The sequence below is a fragment of the Alligator sinensis genome, unplaced genomic scaffold (assembly GCF_000455745.1).
Source record: "Alligator sinensis unplaced genomic scaffold, ASM45574v1 scaffold280_1, whole genome shotgun sequence".
Taxonomy (NCBI): Eukaryota; Metazoa; Chordata; order Crocodylia; family Alligatoridae; genus Alligator; species Alligator sinensis.
The window spans coordinates 787,957-800,660 of NW_005841835.1; the positions used below are offsets into that span (position 1 = coordinate 787,957).

The 12,704-nt window shown below is 44.8% G+C and overlaps 1 protein-coding gene across 10 annotated transcripts in view; it reads right to left on the reverse strand.

The window, feature by feature from the left end:
- Positions 1-12,704, reverse strand: part of TTLL5 (tubulin tyrosine ligase like 5) — a 178,375-nt gene that overhangs the window by 15,086 nt on the left and 150,585 nt on the right. For 7 of the 10 annotated variants that reach the window (XR_003093381.1, XM_025200691.1, XM_025200684.1 and 4 more), the window contains 2 exons: positions 10,442-10,662; positions 2,018-2,103 (listed from right to left, as the gene is read on the reverse strand). Coding sequence is in view for 9 of the 10 variants with exons in the window: in XM_025200691.1 (XP_025056476.1) it covers positions 2,018-2,103; positions 10,442-10,662 (307 nt within the window). In the remaining variant the exon portion in view is untranslated. Of the gene's footprint in view, positions 1-181; positions 515-2,017; positions 2,104-10,441; positions 10,663-12,704 lie in introns of those variants that run through there. The other 3 variants (XM_025200719.1, XM_025200705.1, XM_025200702.1) reach the window with 2 other exon arrangements.

A 12,704-nucleotide genomic window follows, 5' to 3' on the forward strand; every position in this document is an offset into this window, starting at 1 on the left:
GATCCTTTTGGTGTGTTCTGGGTTTGAGGAAGTTTGCTTCTGGTGATGAGGTTGGTGAGGTTCGGTGCTTGTTTGAAGGCTAGGATGGGTGGCTCTGGGAAGATCTTTTTAAGAATAGGGTCTCTTTCTAATATAGGTTGCAATTTTTTGAGGATTTTCCGTAATTTATGGAAGGTGCTTTCAGAAACAGGGAAGGGCAGAGAGGAGCTGCTGCCTGCAGTTATCACAGACACATTCAGATCAGCAGAGATAGCCATACCGAGCAATGTTTAGAGAAGGGGCTTCTTTCACAATGAGGGGTTTGTTTCCTCTAGGGCTAAAGATTACATGGCATAGGAGAGAGTTCTGAAGGAGGCAACTGAGAAGAAGAGGACAGAGTTCAGCCTGTTGACATCTTCATCCAGGTCCACAAAATGAGCCAGGATGTTGTTTCTTGAGAACTAGGCATTTATACTTATTTGTATCCCAGCTCATATCCAGGCTTACATACTCTGCAGAAAACTGGGCTTTGTTTCTGCAGCAAACCAGATTTTTTGCATTAACTGTACAAGTAGTAAAATGCTGGCTTTGTTATTTATTTTGATAATTCCATTTTACTCTATTCCCACACTCTTAGGCTCCAGTGTACTTTTTTCTATAGACATGGCTACCCAGGTCAGGTCAGGTCAGGTAGGTCCCAAGGCTGCTGAGACTGTTGGGGCACCTTAGATGCTGTAGCAACCCGCTCTACTCTGATGATGTTAGTTGAGTTGTTTTGCATCACTGCTGATTCTTTGGGCAGAGTAACCTGGTGGCACCCATCTCCTCTTCAGGTATGGATGACCGTTGGATTGCAGGGAGTTCACCGGTCTTATTTTTTTAAGTCCTGCTGGGTGTCCACACGCCCTCCTCACCCAGGCAAGCCCCAGGTTGGGGTGCTGGTGTAGTTGGTGACAACCCAACCGTGGAACAGGCTGTACTGGTTTGCATGGTACCAGATAGCAGACCAAGAGAGGCCTGGCCTGACAGGGACATGGCTACCTACGTCATTATATTTTCTAGAAGGAAAACTGGGAGATTTGGCAGGTGGTAAAGCATGGGAGGCAGTTTGGAATTGTACAATAAGTGCATTAGCTGGATGTTTGGGCTACAGGATCACCAGTGAAACTGCTGACATTAATATTGGAAATATTATATCTAAGTTACAAAGCAAACTACCCAAACAAGACAAATGGGGCAGTTTGCTCCTCTATTATTTCAGGCAGACACAGGCAGAAATCACTGCATCAGTGACACTTGGGTCACATTTTCAAGGTTTTCTCAACAACCATAAAAGCCAGAAACATAATTCTTTTAAAATGAAAGCTCAGATGTTGGAGTGCAATTCAGCTGCAAATTTCTTAGCTGCAGCATCACAGAATAGAGTGCCATAGCAATGGTACTAGCTCATCTAAACTAGTAGTGTATGTGCTCTGCAAAGACTTCTGAAGCACTGGAAAAAGAATTGGGTTATTCCCTGAGATACTAGCCCCTTGAGAAACCCTTTTGGATTAAGCAATCACTGACTGGGGAAGTAAGATTTGAGAAGACAGGTCCATAGGACTTACTAGGAGTCTTCCCTTTGAGACATTCCACATCAGTTGATGGAGTTTACTGTTCAGCTAATTTTGAGGCCTCAATTTGCCCTCTCTGAACAAAGGGTATTTTGTACAAGATAGAAAAATAAATGAAAAGACTGTTCCAGCCCTTCAAAGGCCAAACTCAAAATAGCAGCGCTCCCTTGAGTCAAAGCAATGGGGTTCTGAGGTCTCCTCTCAACCCAGTTTCTAGGTAACCTTCATTTTCAACTCAGCTCCATTCAGCATAGCCTTTTATTACCATCTTGGGAGAAGTTAATTCCCTTCCTAGCTGACCCCAGGCTGCAGCTGTTCTCTGTCTTGCTAGATGGTTAGCCTTTTCCCTGACAATTCTTAGAGAAGGTTCATGTAGTACATTAACTCTCCACTCAGCTCTTGTGGTCTTTGGGACTGGCACTCACCTGTAGGGTTTGTGCTGGGCTCACAGGATGCAGCACTGTTAAGGCTGTTCTGGAATCCATTCAGATGCCCTTCTGTAGAGGTCACCCTAACAAGCAAAAGCAGTTGATTAGACCGTGCTAAGCATGGAAGTTACCAGGCCAGAGCAAAGCTGCCTGGAGGGTTACTAGGTTGTACAGCCTTATTGGTGCTCAGAAATGGTAGCCAAAAAACCATGCCTGAATGTGACAAGAACTGAGCAATGCTAGCAGACAGCTCCAAGAAGGCAGAGAGACCAGAGCCTCCTAGCACCTGCAAGAGGTTACTATGGGTGACATGCAGCTGCTCATCCTGGGCGCCCCTAAGGCTGACTGACGGAAGAAAGAGTTGAGATGTTAAAAAAGCAGCATGTAGTTCTAAGCTGCCAAGCTGCTTTGAAGAACACACAGTAGTTCTGTGGGTTTCCTAATATTCAGCGACCAGAAGCAAAAGGGAACATCTTTGGAGGGGCAGGTAGGGGACCAACAGTGAACATTACATTCAGAGCTAAGCTCAGGATCTTACATCCTAAACCCAGTAGAAGCAGCTCACAAGTGCAATGAGCTGGTAGTTCTCTTCAGCCTTGGAATCCAAGATCTAGCAAAAGCATCCAGTCCCTACTAGGCCAGTGAAAGGCATAAGGTAAATTCCTCTGCAGGCCCTGCTGCAAAGGATTTGGGAAACAAAGTGTCAGATCCAGATTGGTCCAGTAGGAACCTAAATGGAACTTAAACAGAACATAGCTGCCCAAGTCAAAAAAAATCTACATGTGCTGAAGTGAGCTAGTCTGAGCACCCAGAGAGAAATTAGCTGCCTCTCTCTCATGAAAATAGATTAACTCACTGTGAGGAGTCAAATCAGATGATGATCATAACAATCCATTTTGGCCTTGAGATTTATTAATTTATTCTCTGCTCACTCTCAGGCCTTCTGTCTCTTGATTCAACATCTGGGCCTTCCTGCCTCTGTTTCTGATTGCTCCAGAATTCCCCGTTCACACTCTCTTGGCTGCAATCCTGTCTCTCCCTCCACCCACCCTGCTCCATCGCACTGGTTGAGAGCTACTTCCAGCTCTGCCCAATGAAAGCGTTGTAGCCTCCAATCCCCATATGATGCCCTGATGACTAACAGATGCAGGCACACGTGCAGTTTCTGAAGTGTTGACTGAAACCCTTTTGCCTTTAAATTTCAAAGTCAGCAAGTTCCCAGTAATCTAGGTGCTCTTGGCAGCTGCATGGCCGGTGGCGAGAACTTGGATTTTATTTTGGTTGGGTTTGTATGAAACTGAAGGTTGGAAGAAGAGGGGGTCTGATATCATATTTGCATGGCATAACCATCTCAGAGCAGTCACAATTTTAAATGCTACCGTCAAATAAATGCTGATACCCACAGATATTTTCTCTTAAGGACAGCTTTGGACCTCATATGCTCATAGTTTCTCTTACTGCTCATGCTGCATAGTCCAGTCAAAAGCAGAGAATCCAGATGAGCTCTTTCTGTCTGTTATTTTATAGGTGACAATGCACTAATTTCCCTGGTTAACCTTTGAGCCTCTTTGCTGTAACTTACTCCCGGAAATGCTATAAATGGAAACTAATGGGTCAGGAGGGATAGGACTGACACCAGCAAACTCACATCATACACAAGCTGAGGTTTGACAAAAGGACAGTACCAGATGTGAAGAGCCAGTGCCAGAGAGGCTTGTTCCTCTTTGTTGCTCTTGGACAGGGTGTCTCTGTATATGCATCTGTGTGTATGATCTAAGGCTGGCCAGGGGCTAAGAGATGCAAGCCCAGTGAACCCAGCTGTGTCAGGGTGTTAAATCAAGACACTTCTCTCAGATGCACTGCTATAGCTGCCAAAATATGTCTAAGGGTCAGGCAGCCTGTTTAACCCAGATGCTCAAGAGCTAAAACAACGTGTGTGCCTCAGTAGCAAGAAGTGAAAGGGGTCCTAATAACAGCCACACGCTTACTCTGCTGCTGTCTGTCTTCTCTACAGTGGGCATTCTGCTTGCGTGAGAGAGACGCCCAGCGCACTTGAGACATTTTACATCTGCCGGTGAATAAACAAACACTAGAAGTATAGGATTCAAAACAGAACCACAGCCATTTACAGAACTCTCCCTGTGGTCACTTCCTCTGCTTTTTGCACATCTGCCAGGGTTGGCCCAGCCTACTCTAAAACATCTGGCTCCTGCCATATCAGATTGCAGTTAGGACTCCACCAAGCTCTGGGATAGATTGCTGAGGCCTGACAAAAGACATCATCTCTTCCTTGTTTTTGTGTTAGTTATGATGGTCCAAAAGTTCTGCACTGTCTGCAGATATTGCTGGTCCCATACATAATGAATTCAGAAAAGTATAAGTAATGCAGGAGGATTCCATTATTTTATCCTATGCCTATATGATACAATGGCTATCTTCTTTCCTCTGGCCCACACCACTATTAGCTACAGGGAAACATTCACTTACAGCAGGTGCCCAAGTGGGAATGCTGGGAAAATACATTAACAGAGAAGGTCTATGTATGCCGTGATGGTTAACATAATCAACTGCTGCAGATCTACAGCTAGCGAAAAACCTGTCTCAGCCTCTACCCAGGTTCTTTCTCCATTGGCACCACAAATTATTTTCTACTTGGCTGTTTCTCAACCTTAACTGCCAGAGTCAAGTGTGGAGTCCTGGAGACCACTATGAATTTGTAGTGCTAGCAAGAAGGAGAATTATCTTTCTCTTTGTGGTTGAAGCACTTCATCTAGGAATTACTGAGACAAAAAAATATGGAGCTACATGAGACCCTTTCACAGAGTCATATTTCTGAGTAGTTAAAACGTAAACAGTTCCTTTCAATACCCATATCTTTTTCCACAGCTTAATGTGGTCACCACTTATCCACTTTGTTAGTTTAATAAGGAAGGAGTCTGCTTTGGATACAGTCCACGACAAAGATAACCTTCTCCTTTTACAAGTTGGGAGACTGAGTAAATAAAAAAGAGAACATACTCATCCTCCAAACTGATGGTTTTTCTCCCTGATCCCTTACTTATCTGGTTGTTCCATTACTTTTTTCTTTCATGTGCTAAGCAGGGCAGCTTCCCAATTTAGATAGTTTTTGTATTAGTCAGTAATGTTCATCTTCAGAATTTCAATTTTTTTTTTTTTTTTTTGCAGAAGTTTCTAACTTTTCTCCTTCCCCTCATTTTCTGTGTACCATGTGTACTGGCTAGAAGTGAGATGATAGTGCTTGCAAGGCAGAGGTGATTCACAGACAAAATTGATCCCAGTTTGTATTTGCAGTCTCATCTCTGGAGGAAGTGCTACAAACAACTTTGAGAAGATCCTATTAAGATACTAAACAAAGTTCCAAGGTGTAAAAAAAAAAAGCAGAGAAAGAGACTTAGAAAAATTAGAAAGAAAAGTGACATAACCATTAATATTGGAACAGAGAAAATAAAGCATAACTTCTGTGAATGCTAGTCAGTTTATTCCAGGAAAATGAGATCTCCTGGGAGGAAGGAGGCCTGGAAAGCACTCAAGTCAGAGTTAGGGATGATAGTGAACAGCGAATTAAGGTAAACTGGAAAAGTAATGTGCCAGCCAAAAAGCCAGAGCTACAATGTGGTTTGGTTTGGTTTGGTTTTGTTTTGTTTTACAGAGAAGTAAAGTATCATGCTTTCATCATCATATTTTGCATCATACTTTATGATTTAACCAATTTGGGAGCCTCAATATAAGCAAAACAATAATAAACTGAAGAAGTTCCAATAAGGGAAAAGGGAGAGAGAAATAATTAAGAACCTGGTAAGTGAAACTACTAGTTAATTTACCTATAGGATAATTTGTTCCAATTTCCCACTAGCATTTTCCCCTCAGTGATTACATCCTGATCTTGGGTCACTACTGGATAATTTGCTGTTATATGCAGTCCCTTTGGAGTGGCAAATTAACCAGAGTGTACGGTATATGAGGAAAAGAGAGGTTAACAAAATCTCAGTAACTATGGGAGGTGGAAGGAGAATATTCAAAGGCTGTCAATTTAGAAAGGAAAGTGTTCTGGATGTTTCAGAAAGCGGGAGTAATAGGATGAAACAAAGCAAAAGAGGAGTTCAGGCTACACAGGAGAAATTTCTTAGTAATAAGGTCATTTAAATCCTTAAATTGTCTCCCATGGGAAGTGGCAAAATTCTGCCACTGGAGTTATTTAAAAGTAGGCATCATTTACATAGCATCAGAAAATGCTCTGTATAGAATGGCTGGAGAATGGGAAGAATGGGCTGGAACATGAAAGACATCTTTTTCATCTCTAATCTCTATGTTTCTTTGTGGCAGGCTGTTTTCCCCATTCACCCTTCCCTGTGCATGGCATTCTGGTCATTTTCCTGACAAGGATACATTGATTTGATTAGGCAGCTAGAAAGACAGTGGTTTGAAAATGGTCAGCTCCAAGCGTGCTGGAAGAATAGTTGGGCACTGGTGCTTTCCATGTAAGTGAAAAAATGTTACTGTAGGATCCCATGAATGGTAAGAATGGTTTCAGAGCCTTGTGCTGGAGTCTGAAAGGCAACTTGGAAAATATTTCCGGAGCGGCTCCTTGCAGCCTTCGATACTTGGATTAGGTTTCTGAAATTCTGAAGGAATCTTTTGCTTTTTTTCCCCCTTCTGTGCATTTTTGGTGCTGAGCTTTTTCCGGTTTTCCCACACTCCTGCCTGTCACAGAGCAGAAACCACAAAAATGCAGCAAAGTAAAGTCTGTCCAAGGATAAACATTTCCTCTGCCAACAAGTGAGCACAGCATACCGGCATCTTCAAATACACATCCTTGCTGCCCAGCAAAGGAACCCACTGATACCGCCTGTCACCTGTACTAACATGAGCCACCCCGGTACAGAATCAGATGGCAAAATCCCCTGCACAAACCTGGCAGTCTTGATACTCAACATCTGCACTTGTTGAGTTGACTAACCCTGCTCACATCTTGTTTTCTTTTGAGTGGTTTTCAGAAATGCATTTAGGACATGATTTATAAGGCAGGCACAGTGCATACAGGATATGTACAGCTTCTCCAACACAGCTTAGTCAACACACCTCAAACATACTTTGCTGTCCTAGTCTTGCTCCTTGCATCATCAATGCACTTCAAGCACTTGCTCTCTGCATCATCAGTACTCCTAAGCACTTCAGTAGAATGTAAATTGGTTATTTTTTATTAAAGCCCTGTTATTAAATGAGGAAGGGGATGTGAAGGGTCAGCAAACCTGGCAAGAATCAGATCTAAGAGACCTCCAGGACTCTGCAGAACTCATGGAGGCAATAATGAATGTGGCTTCCTCCCACCAACGTTCAGAGCATAAGCATGACCAAAGGTGGCTAAGGGAAAGATGAGGAGAGGTTTAAAAGATGACACTTTCTAATCTTCAGGAGACAAATAAAAGAGGACATGACAGAGAAATCTAATAGCAACTGGCAATAAAATAAATTCAGCCTGAAATAAATCCAGCCCTCCCATTTATTCTCTCACAACACATTAATAAGGGGCTATTCCAATGAAAAAGAAAGAAAACCTATTAAACACTAATAAAAAGGATTTTTTTTTCCCCCCCACACACCACATACTTAACTTGTAGAACTCTCTCCCACAACACAGCAGTAAAGCCAAAAAGGTTAAAAGGTTCAGAACAGAAAGAAAGAAAGCGGCTAAAAAGAAAGACCTACAAAGGATGGAGGATGGGATCCACCTCCAAGGAGGAATATTCCGCACTGGTCCGGACCTGCAGGGAGCAAACCAGGAAAGCCAACACAGCGACTGAACTCCAACTAGCTTCGAGCATCAAGGATAATACAAAGTTCTTTTTTAGATGTGTGTGGAGGTGGAGGAAAAGCAAGGACAACATTGGACCCCTGCTAAACCAGATGGGACAACTGACAACCGCCGCCCAGGAAAAAGGCAACCTACTAAATGGGTACTTTGCGTCAGTCTTTCATCAGTCCCATGGGACGCCCCTGCCCATTACGGGGCAGGAAGGCCTGGGTGAGGGAGATTCCTTGCCCTCCACCAATGCTGACCTTGTGAAGGAACACTGTGAGGCTGGACACCTAAATCAGTCAGCCCTGACAATCCAGACCCCAGTGTACTCAAGCAGCTGGCTAGCATCATAGCTCAGCCCCTGGCACAGATCTTTGAGAACTTCTGGTGCTCTGGTGAAGTGCCTGAAGATTGGAAGAAGGCCAATGTGGTGCCTATCTTCAAGAAAGGGAGGAAAGTGGATCCGGCAAACTACAGGCCCATCAGCCTGACCTCTATCCCGGGAAAGGTCTTAGAAAAGTTTATCGAAGAGGCCATTCTTAATGGACTGGCCAATGGCAACACCCTGAGGGATAGCCAGCACAGGTTTGTTGCGGGTAGGTCTTGATTAACCAATCTTATTTCCTTTTATGACCAGGTGACCTATATCACCTGGACAAGGGAGAGGAGTTTGATGTCGTATATCTTGACTTCAAAAAAGCCTTCGATCTGGTATCCCATGATCACCTTTTGGCAAAAATGGCCAACCGCAGCCTCAGGTCCACCACAATCCGCTGGCTGGGGAATTGGCTCCATGGTCGGACCTAGAGGGTGGTGGTTGATGGAAATCAATCGTCATGGTGCCCTGTGATCAGTGGGGTCCCTCAAGGCTCTGTCCTCAGACCTATATTGTTCAACATCTTCATTAACGATGTGGACATTGGAGTCAGAAGTGGACTGGCCAAGTTTGCCGATGATACCAAACTTTGGGGTAAAGCATCCACACCTGAGGACAGGAGGACAATCCAGGCTGACCTTGAGAGGCTCAGGAAATAGGCAGACAAGAACCTGATGGTGTTTAACACCGAAAGATGCAAAGTTCTCCACCTTAGGAAGAAACACCTTCAGCATCCTTATAGGCTCAGCAGTGCTATGCTGGCTAGCACTACAGATGAAAGGGACTTGGGGGTCATGATTGAACACAAGATGAACACCAGCCTTCAATGTGATGCTGCGGCTAGTAAAGCGAGCAAAATGCTGGCTTGCATCCATGGATGCTTCTCAAGCAAATCCCAGGACATCATTCTCCCATTGTACTCGGCCTTGGTGAGGCCGCAGCTAGAGTACTGCATTCAGTTTTGGGCTCCACAATTAAAAAAGGATGTCAAGAAGCTTGAGAGAGTCCAGAGAAGAGCCACGCACACGATCAGAGGTCAGGAAAACAGACCTTACGACGACAGGCTGAGAGCTATGGGACTCTCCAGCCTGGAAAAACGCAGGCTCAGGGGGCGATCTGATGGCCACCTATAGGTTTATCAGGGGTGTTCACCAGGATCTGGGGGAACGTTTTTTCACCAGAGCGCCCCAAGAGATGACAAGGTCGACAGGTTATAAACTCCTGCAAGACCGTTTCAGGCTGGACATAAGGAAGAATTTCTGTACTGTCCAAGTCCCCAAGGTCTAGAATAGCCTGCCGTTGGAGGCGATTCAAGCACCTACTTTGAACTCCTTCAAGAGAAATTTGGATGTTTGTCTTGCTGGTATCCTATGACCTCAGCTGACTTCCCGCCCCTGGGGCAGGGGGCTGGACTCAATGATCTTCTGAGGTCCCTTCCAGCCCTAATGTCTATGAAATCTATGAACAGAATTGGACATATACGTAGCTAATAAGAATCTCCCTTAGAGGTATTAGATAGGATCTAAAGACTATAAAGCAGAGTTGGCCAACCTGCAGCACACGTGCCACAAGTGGCATGGGCAGCCTCTGTGTGGCATGCAACAGATCAAGGGCAGAAGTAGACAGCAGATCAAGGACAGGAGCACAGGGCAGGAAGTAGACAGTAGATCAGGAGATTGGACAGGGAGCTCAGAGTAGGGAGCAGAAAGTCCAGAAGCACACTGAGCAGAGGAAGGGGATTGGAATTGCACTTAGGGAGGGTGTGGGGATAATTTGTGGCACACTTGCCAAAGAGACTGGACCCCACTGCTATAAAGCATAAACACCCTCTTGGTTTATGGCATAAGCCTGCCACTAATGGAAGAGGTTAAGAAGAATTCCCTTGGTTTTTTAATGTTACTCATATTAAGTCATTACCAACTTCTTGAGTCTTTCTTTGACCTCTTTGGTACTGAGCAATGGCAGAGACCAGACTAGATGGAGAACTGAATTAATTTTGCAGTTCGTATGTCTTCCTGTTTGTATGAAGTTACATTCTTTGTTGTAAAGACTATTGTAAAGATACAAATAATCCAATAAAGCCAGGCTGTTCCAGGTACCCAACAATGGAAGACACATCCTGAAATATATATACTCAAGTCACTTGCAGGCAAAATTTTCTTTCTTGATATCTCTGGTCTGAGCTGCCCCTACTTCTTGCCATGGAAAGGAAGAGAGAAAAACTTACTTGGAAATCCTCTGGGCTGCCACCTTTCTGATCACTGCTTGCCTGAGGTTGGCTGGGGGCTTAGGAACCAGGTGAGAAGGTGTACTCTGGGATGGCATGATTTTGTGCAGACTGACCGCCTTCTGGATGCTGGAACTGGCACTTGACATCTTGCGGGCACCAGAACTAGCTGGCACAGATATATGGCTGGAGCTGGCTGGTGGATGGTTGGCAAAGAGAGCCTGGAGAAACAGAAAACAAAACAAAAAAACCCTGGGATTTATTTCTTCTTTGCAACTGTGCTGGAAATGCCTATGAGGTGATAGGAGCCGTTTCTGGAAGCAGAGAACCTCTCCAGGTGAAAGGACCACTAATACTCCCCACAATTACAGAGATCTAGAAGCAACCCAAGAGAAAAGTGGAAAACTGCTGGGTGGCTGCTTGGAGTCTGGAGTTTAAAGTAAAAACAGTTTTTACAGAAGAATTCTACAGCTTGGAAAGGGAAGTTACAGCTGTTCTCTTAAGATGTGTTGTCCATGCACACATTCTCACGTGTTTATGCTCAGCCCTTGAGCCTTTTGACTAGAGACTTTTTTTATTTAGTAGTATCATACAAGCTAGTCTGATCCCTACCCTACTCTTCCTCCCCCCGCCCCAAAAGAGGATAAAGGGCTAAGCACATGCCCCAGCTTCTCAGTTCCTCTTAACTACAGTTTCACAGGCAGACTCCGAAGAGGAAGAGAAGGAAGGAAACAACAAATGTGTGTGTGGACAATGCATCACAAAGTAGTCCACTTATCAAGTAACTTCCTCTTCTTCTTTTGAGTAGTTATTCACACTCATGCACACATGCATGCACAGACGAATCCAAAATAATATCCACAACACCTGGAAATGGGATTTGAAATCTCCTGATCTATCAAAGACAATGTCATTTCAGGAGGCTTCCACAACTGCACAGTGCTTCCTTCCTTTTTCGTGTCCTTGTGACAAGGTATTTAGCAGAATTCGCAGATTGGTTGGAATCCAACAGGGCTGCACCGTCCCCTTTTAGATGTTTCTGCTATGGCCTTGAACTTGTAACCTCTGGGCTGTCAACCATGTGTCTTAGCAACCACCATCTCAGCCCATGCATAAAGATTAGTTACAACAGAGGATGTTAACTGGGGGTGTGCATACCCCCAGGGGTACCTGAGAAGGTCCTAGGGGTTACACATGGGAAGGCGGGGATGGAGTGCCACCGGAGGTACACTGCTCCATGTCCAGCTGCCGGGGGTACACTGACCCCAAAAGGTTGAATACCCCTGAGTTACAACAAAGGCCAACCTCCAAAATGCTGCTTTGCAAAGGTCTGGCCTGGAGACCCTCTCAGAAGGAAGGAGCAGAGGTAGCCTAAGCCCTGCTAGAATCACATCAGACTGGTCTACTTTTGCCAGTTAAGATAAATGAAAATCCAGCTGGACAGTGTCTGGGAAGAAACAGCTAATCCTGTGGATTCATAGATTCATACATGTTAAGGGTTGGAAGGGACCTCACAAGATTAATCAGGTCTAGTCCCCTTGCACTTGGGCAGGAAAGACTGCTGGGATCAGATGACCCCAGCAACATGGGAGTCTAGACGTTTTTTGAAGATCACCAAGCTGGGTAACTACCACCTCTGGGGGAGTCTGTTTCAGACCCTCAGCACTCGACTTGTAAAGAAGTTTCTCCTTACGTCCAATTTGAAGCGATCTTCAATCAGTTTGTGCTCATTATTTCTGGTCTTCCCCTGGGGTGCCTTGGTGAACAGATGCTCCCCCAGGCCCTGATGTACATTCCTAATATACTTTTAGGCTGCCACCAAGTCCCTTCCAACTCTTCTCTTCTCTAGGCTGAACAGTCCCAAGTCTTTCAGCCTCTCCTTGTATGACCTGCTCTCTAGACTTCTAATCATGTGCATGGCCCTGCTTTTGGACTCTCTTGAACTTCTCCACATCATTCTTGAAGTGCAATTCCCAGAACTGGACACAGTACTCCAGCTGTGGTCTCACCAAGGCCAAATAGAGCAGGAGGATGACATCCTTAGTCTTGCTTGAGATGTATCAGTAGATGCATGCCAGTGTTTGATTCTCTCTGCCAGCTATGGATCTCTCAGCTATGGCCACAAACAGGCATGGGACCTTCTAAAGGTTCCAAAAAGACAACAGATCCAAGCTCTCTTCACATATCCAATGTGTCAAAGGTGGTCTCAAGATCCTGAATTGTGCAGCTTTAGGCAAAAGACTGCTGGCCAAGGTGCAGCTCA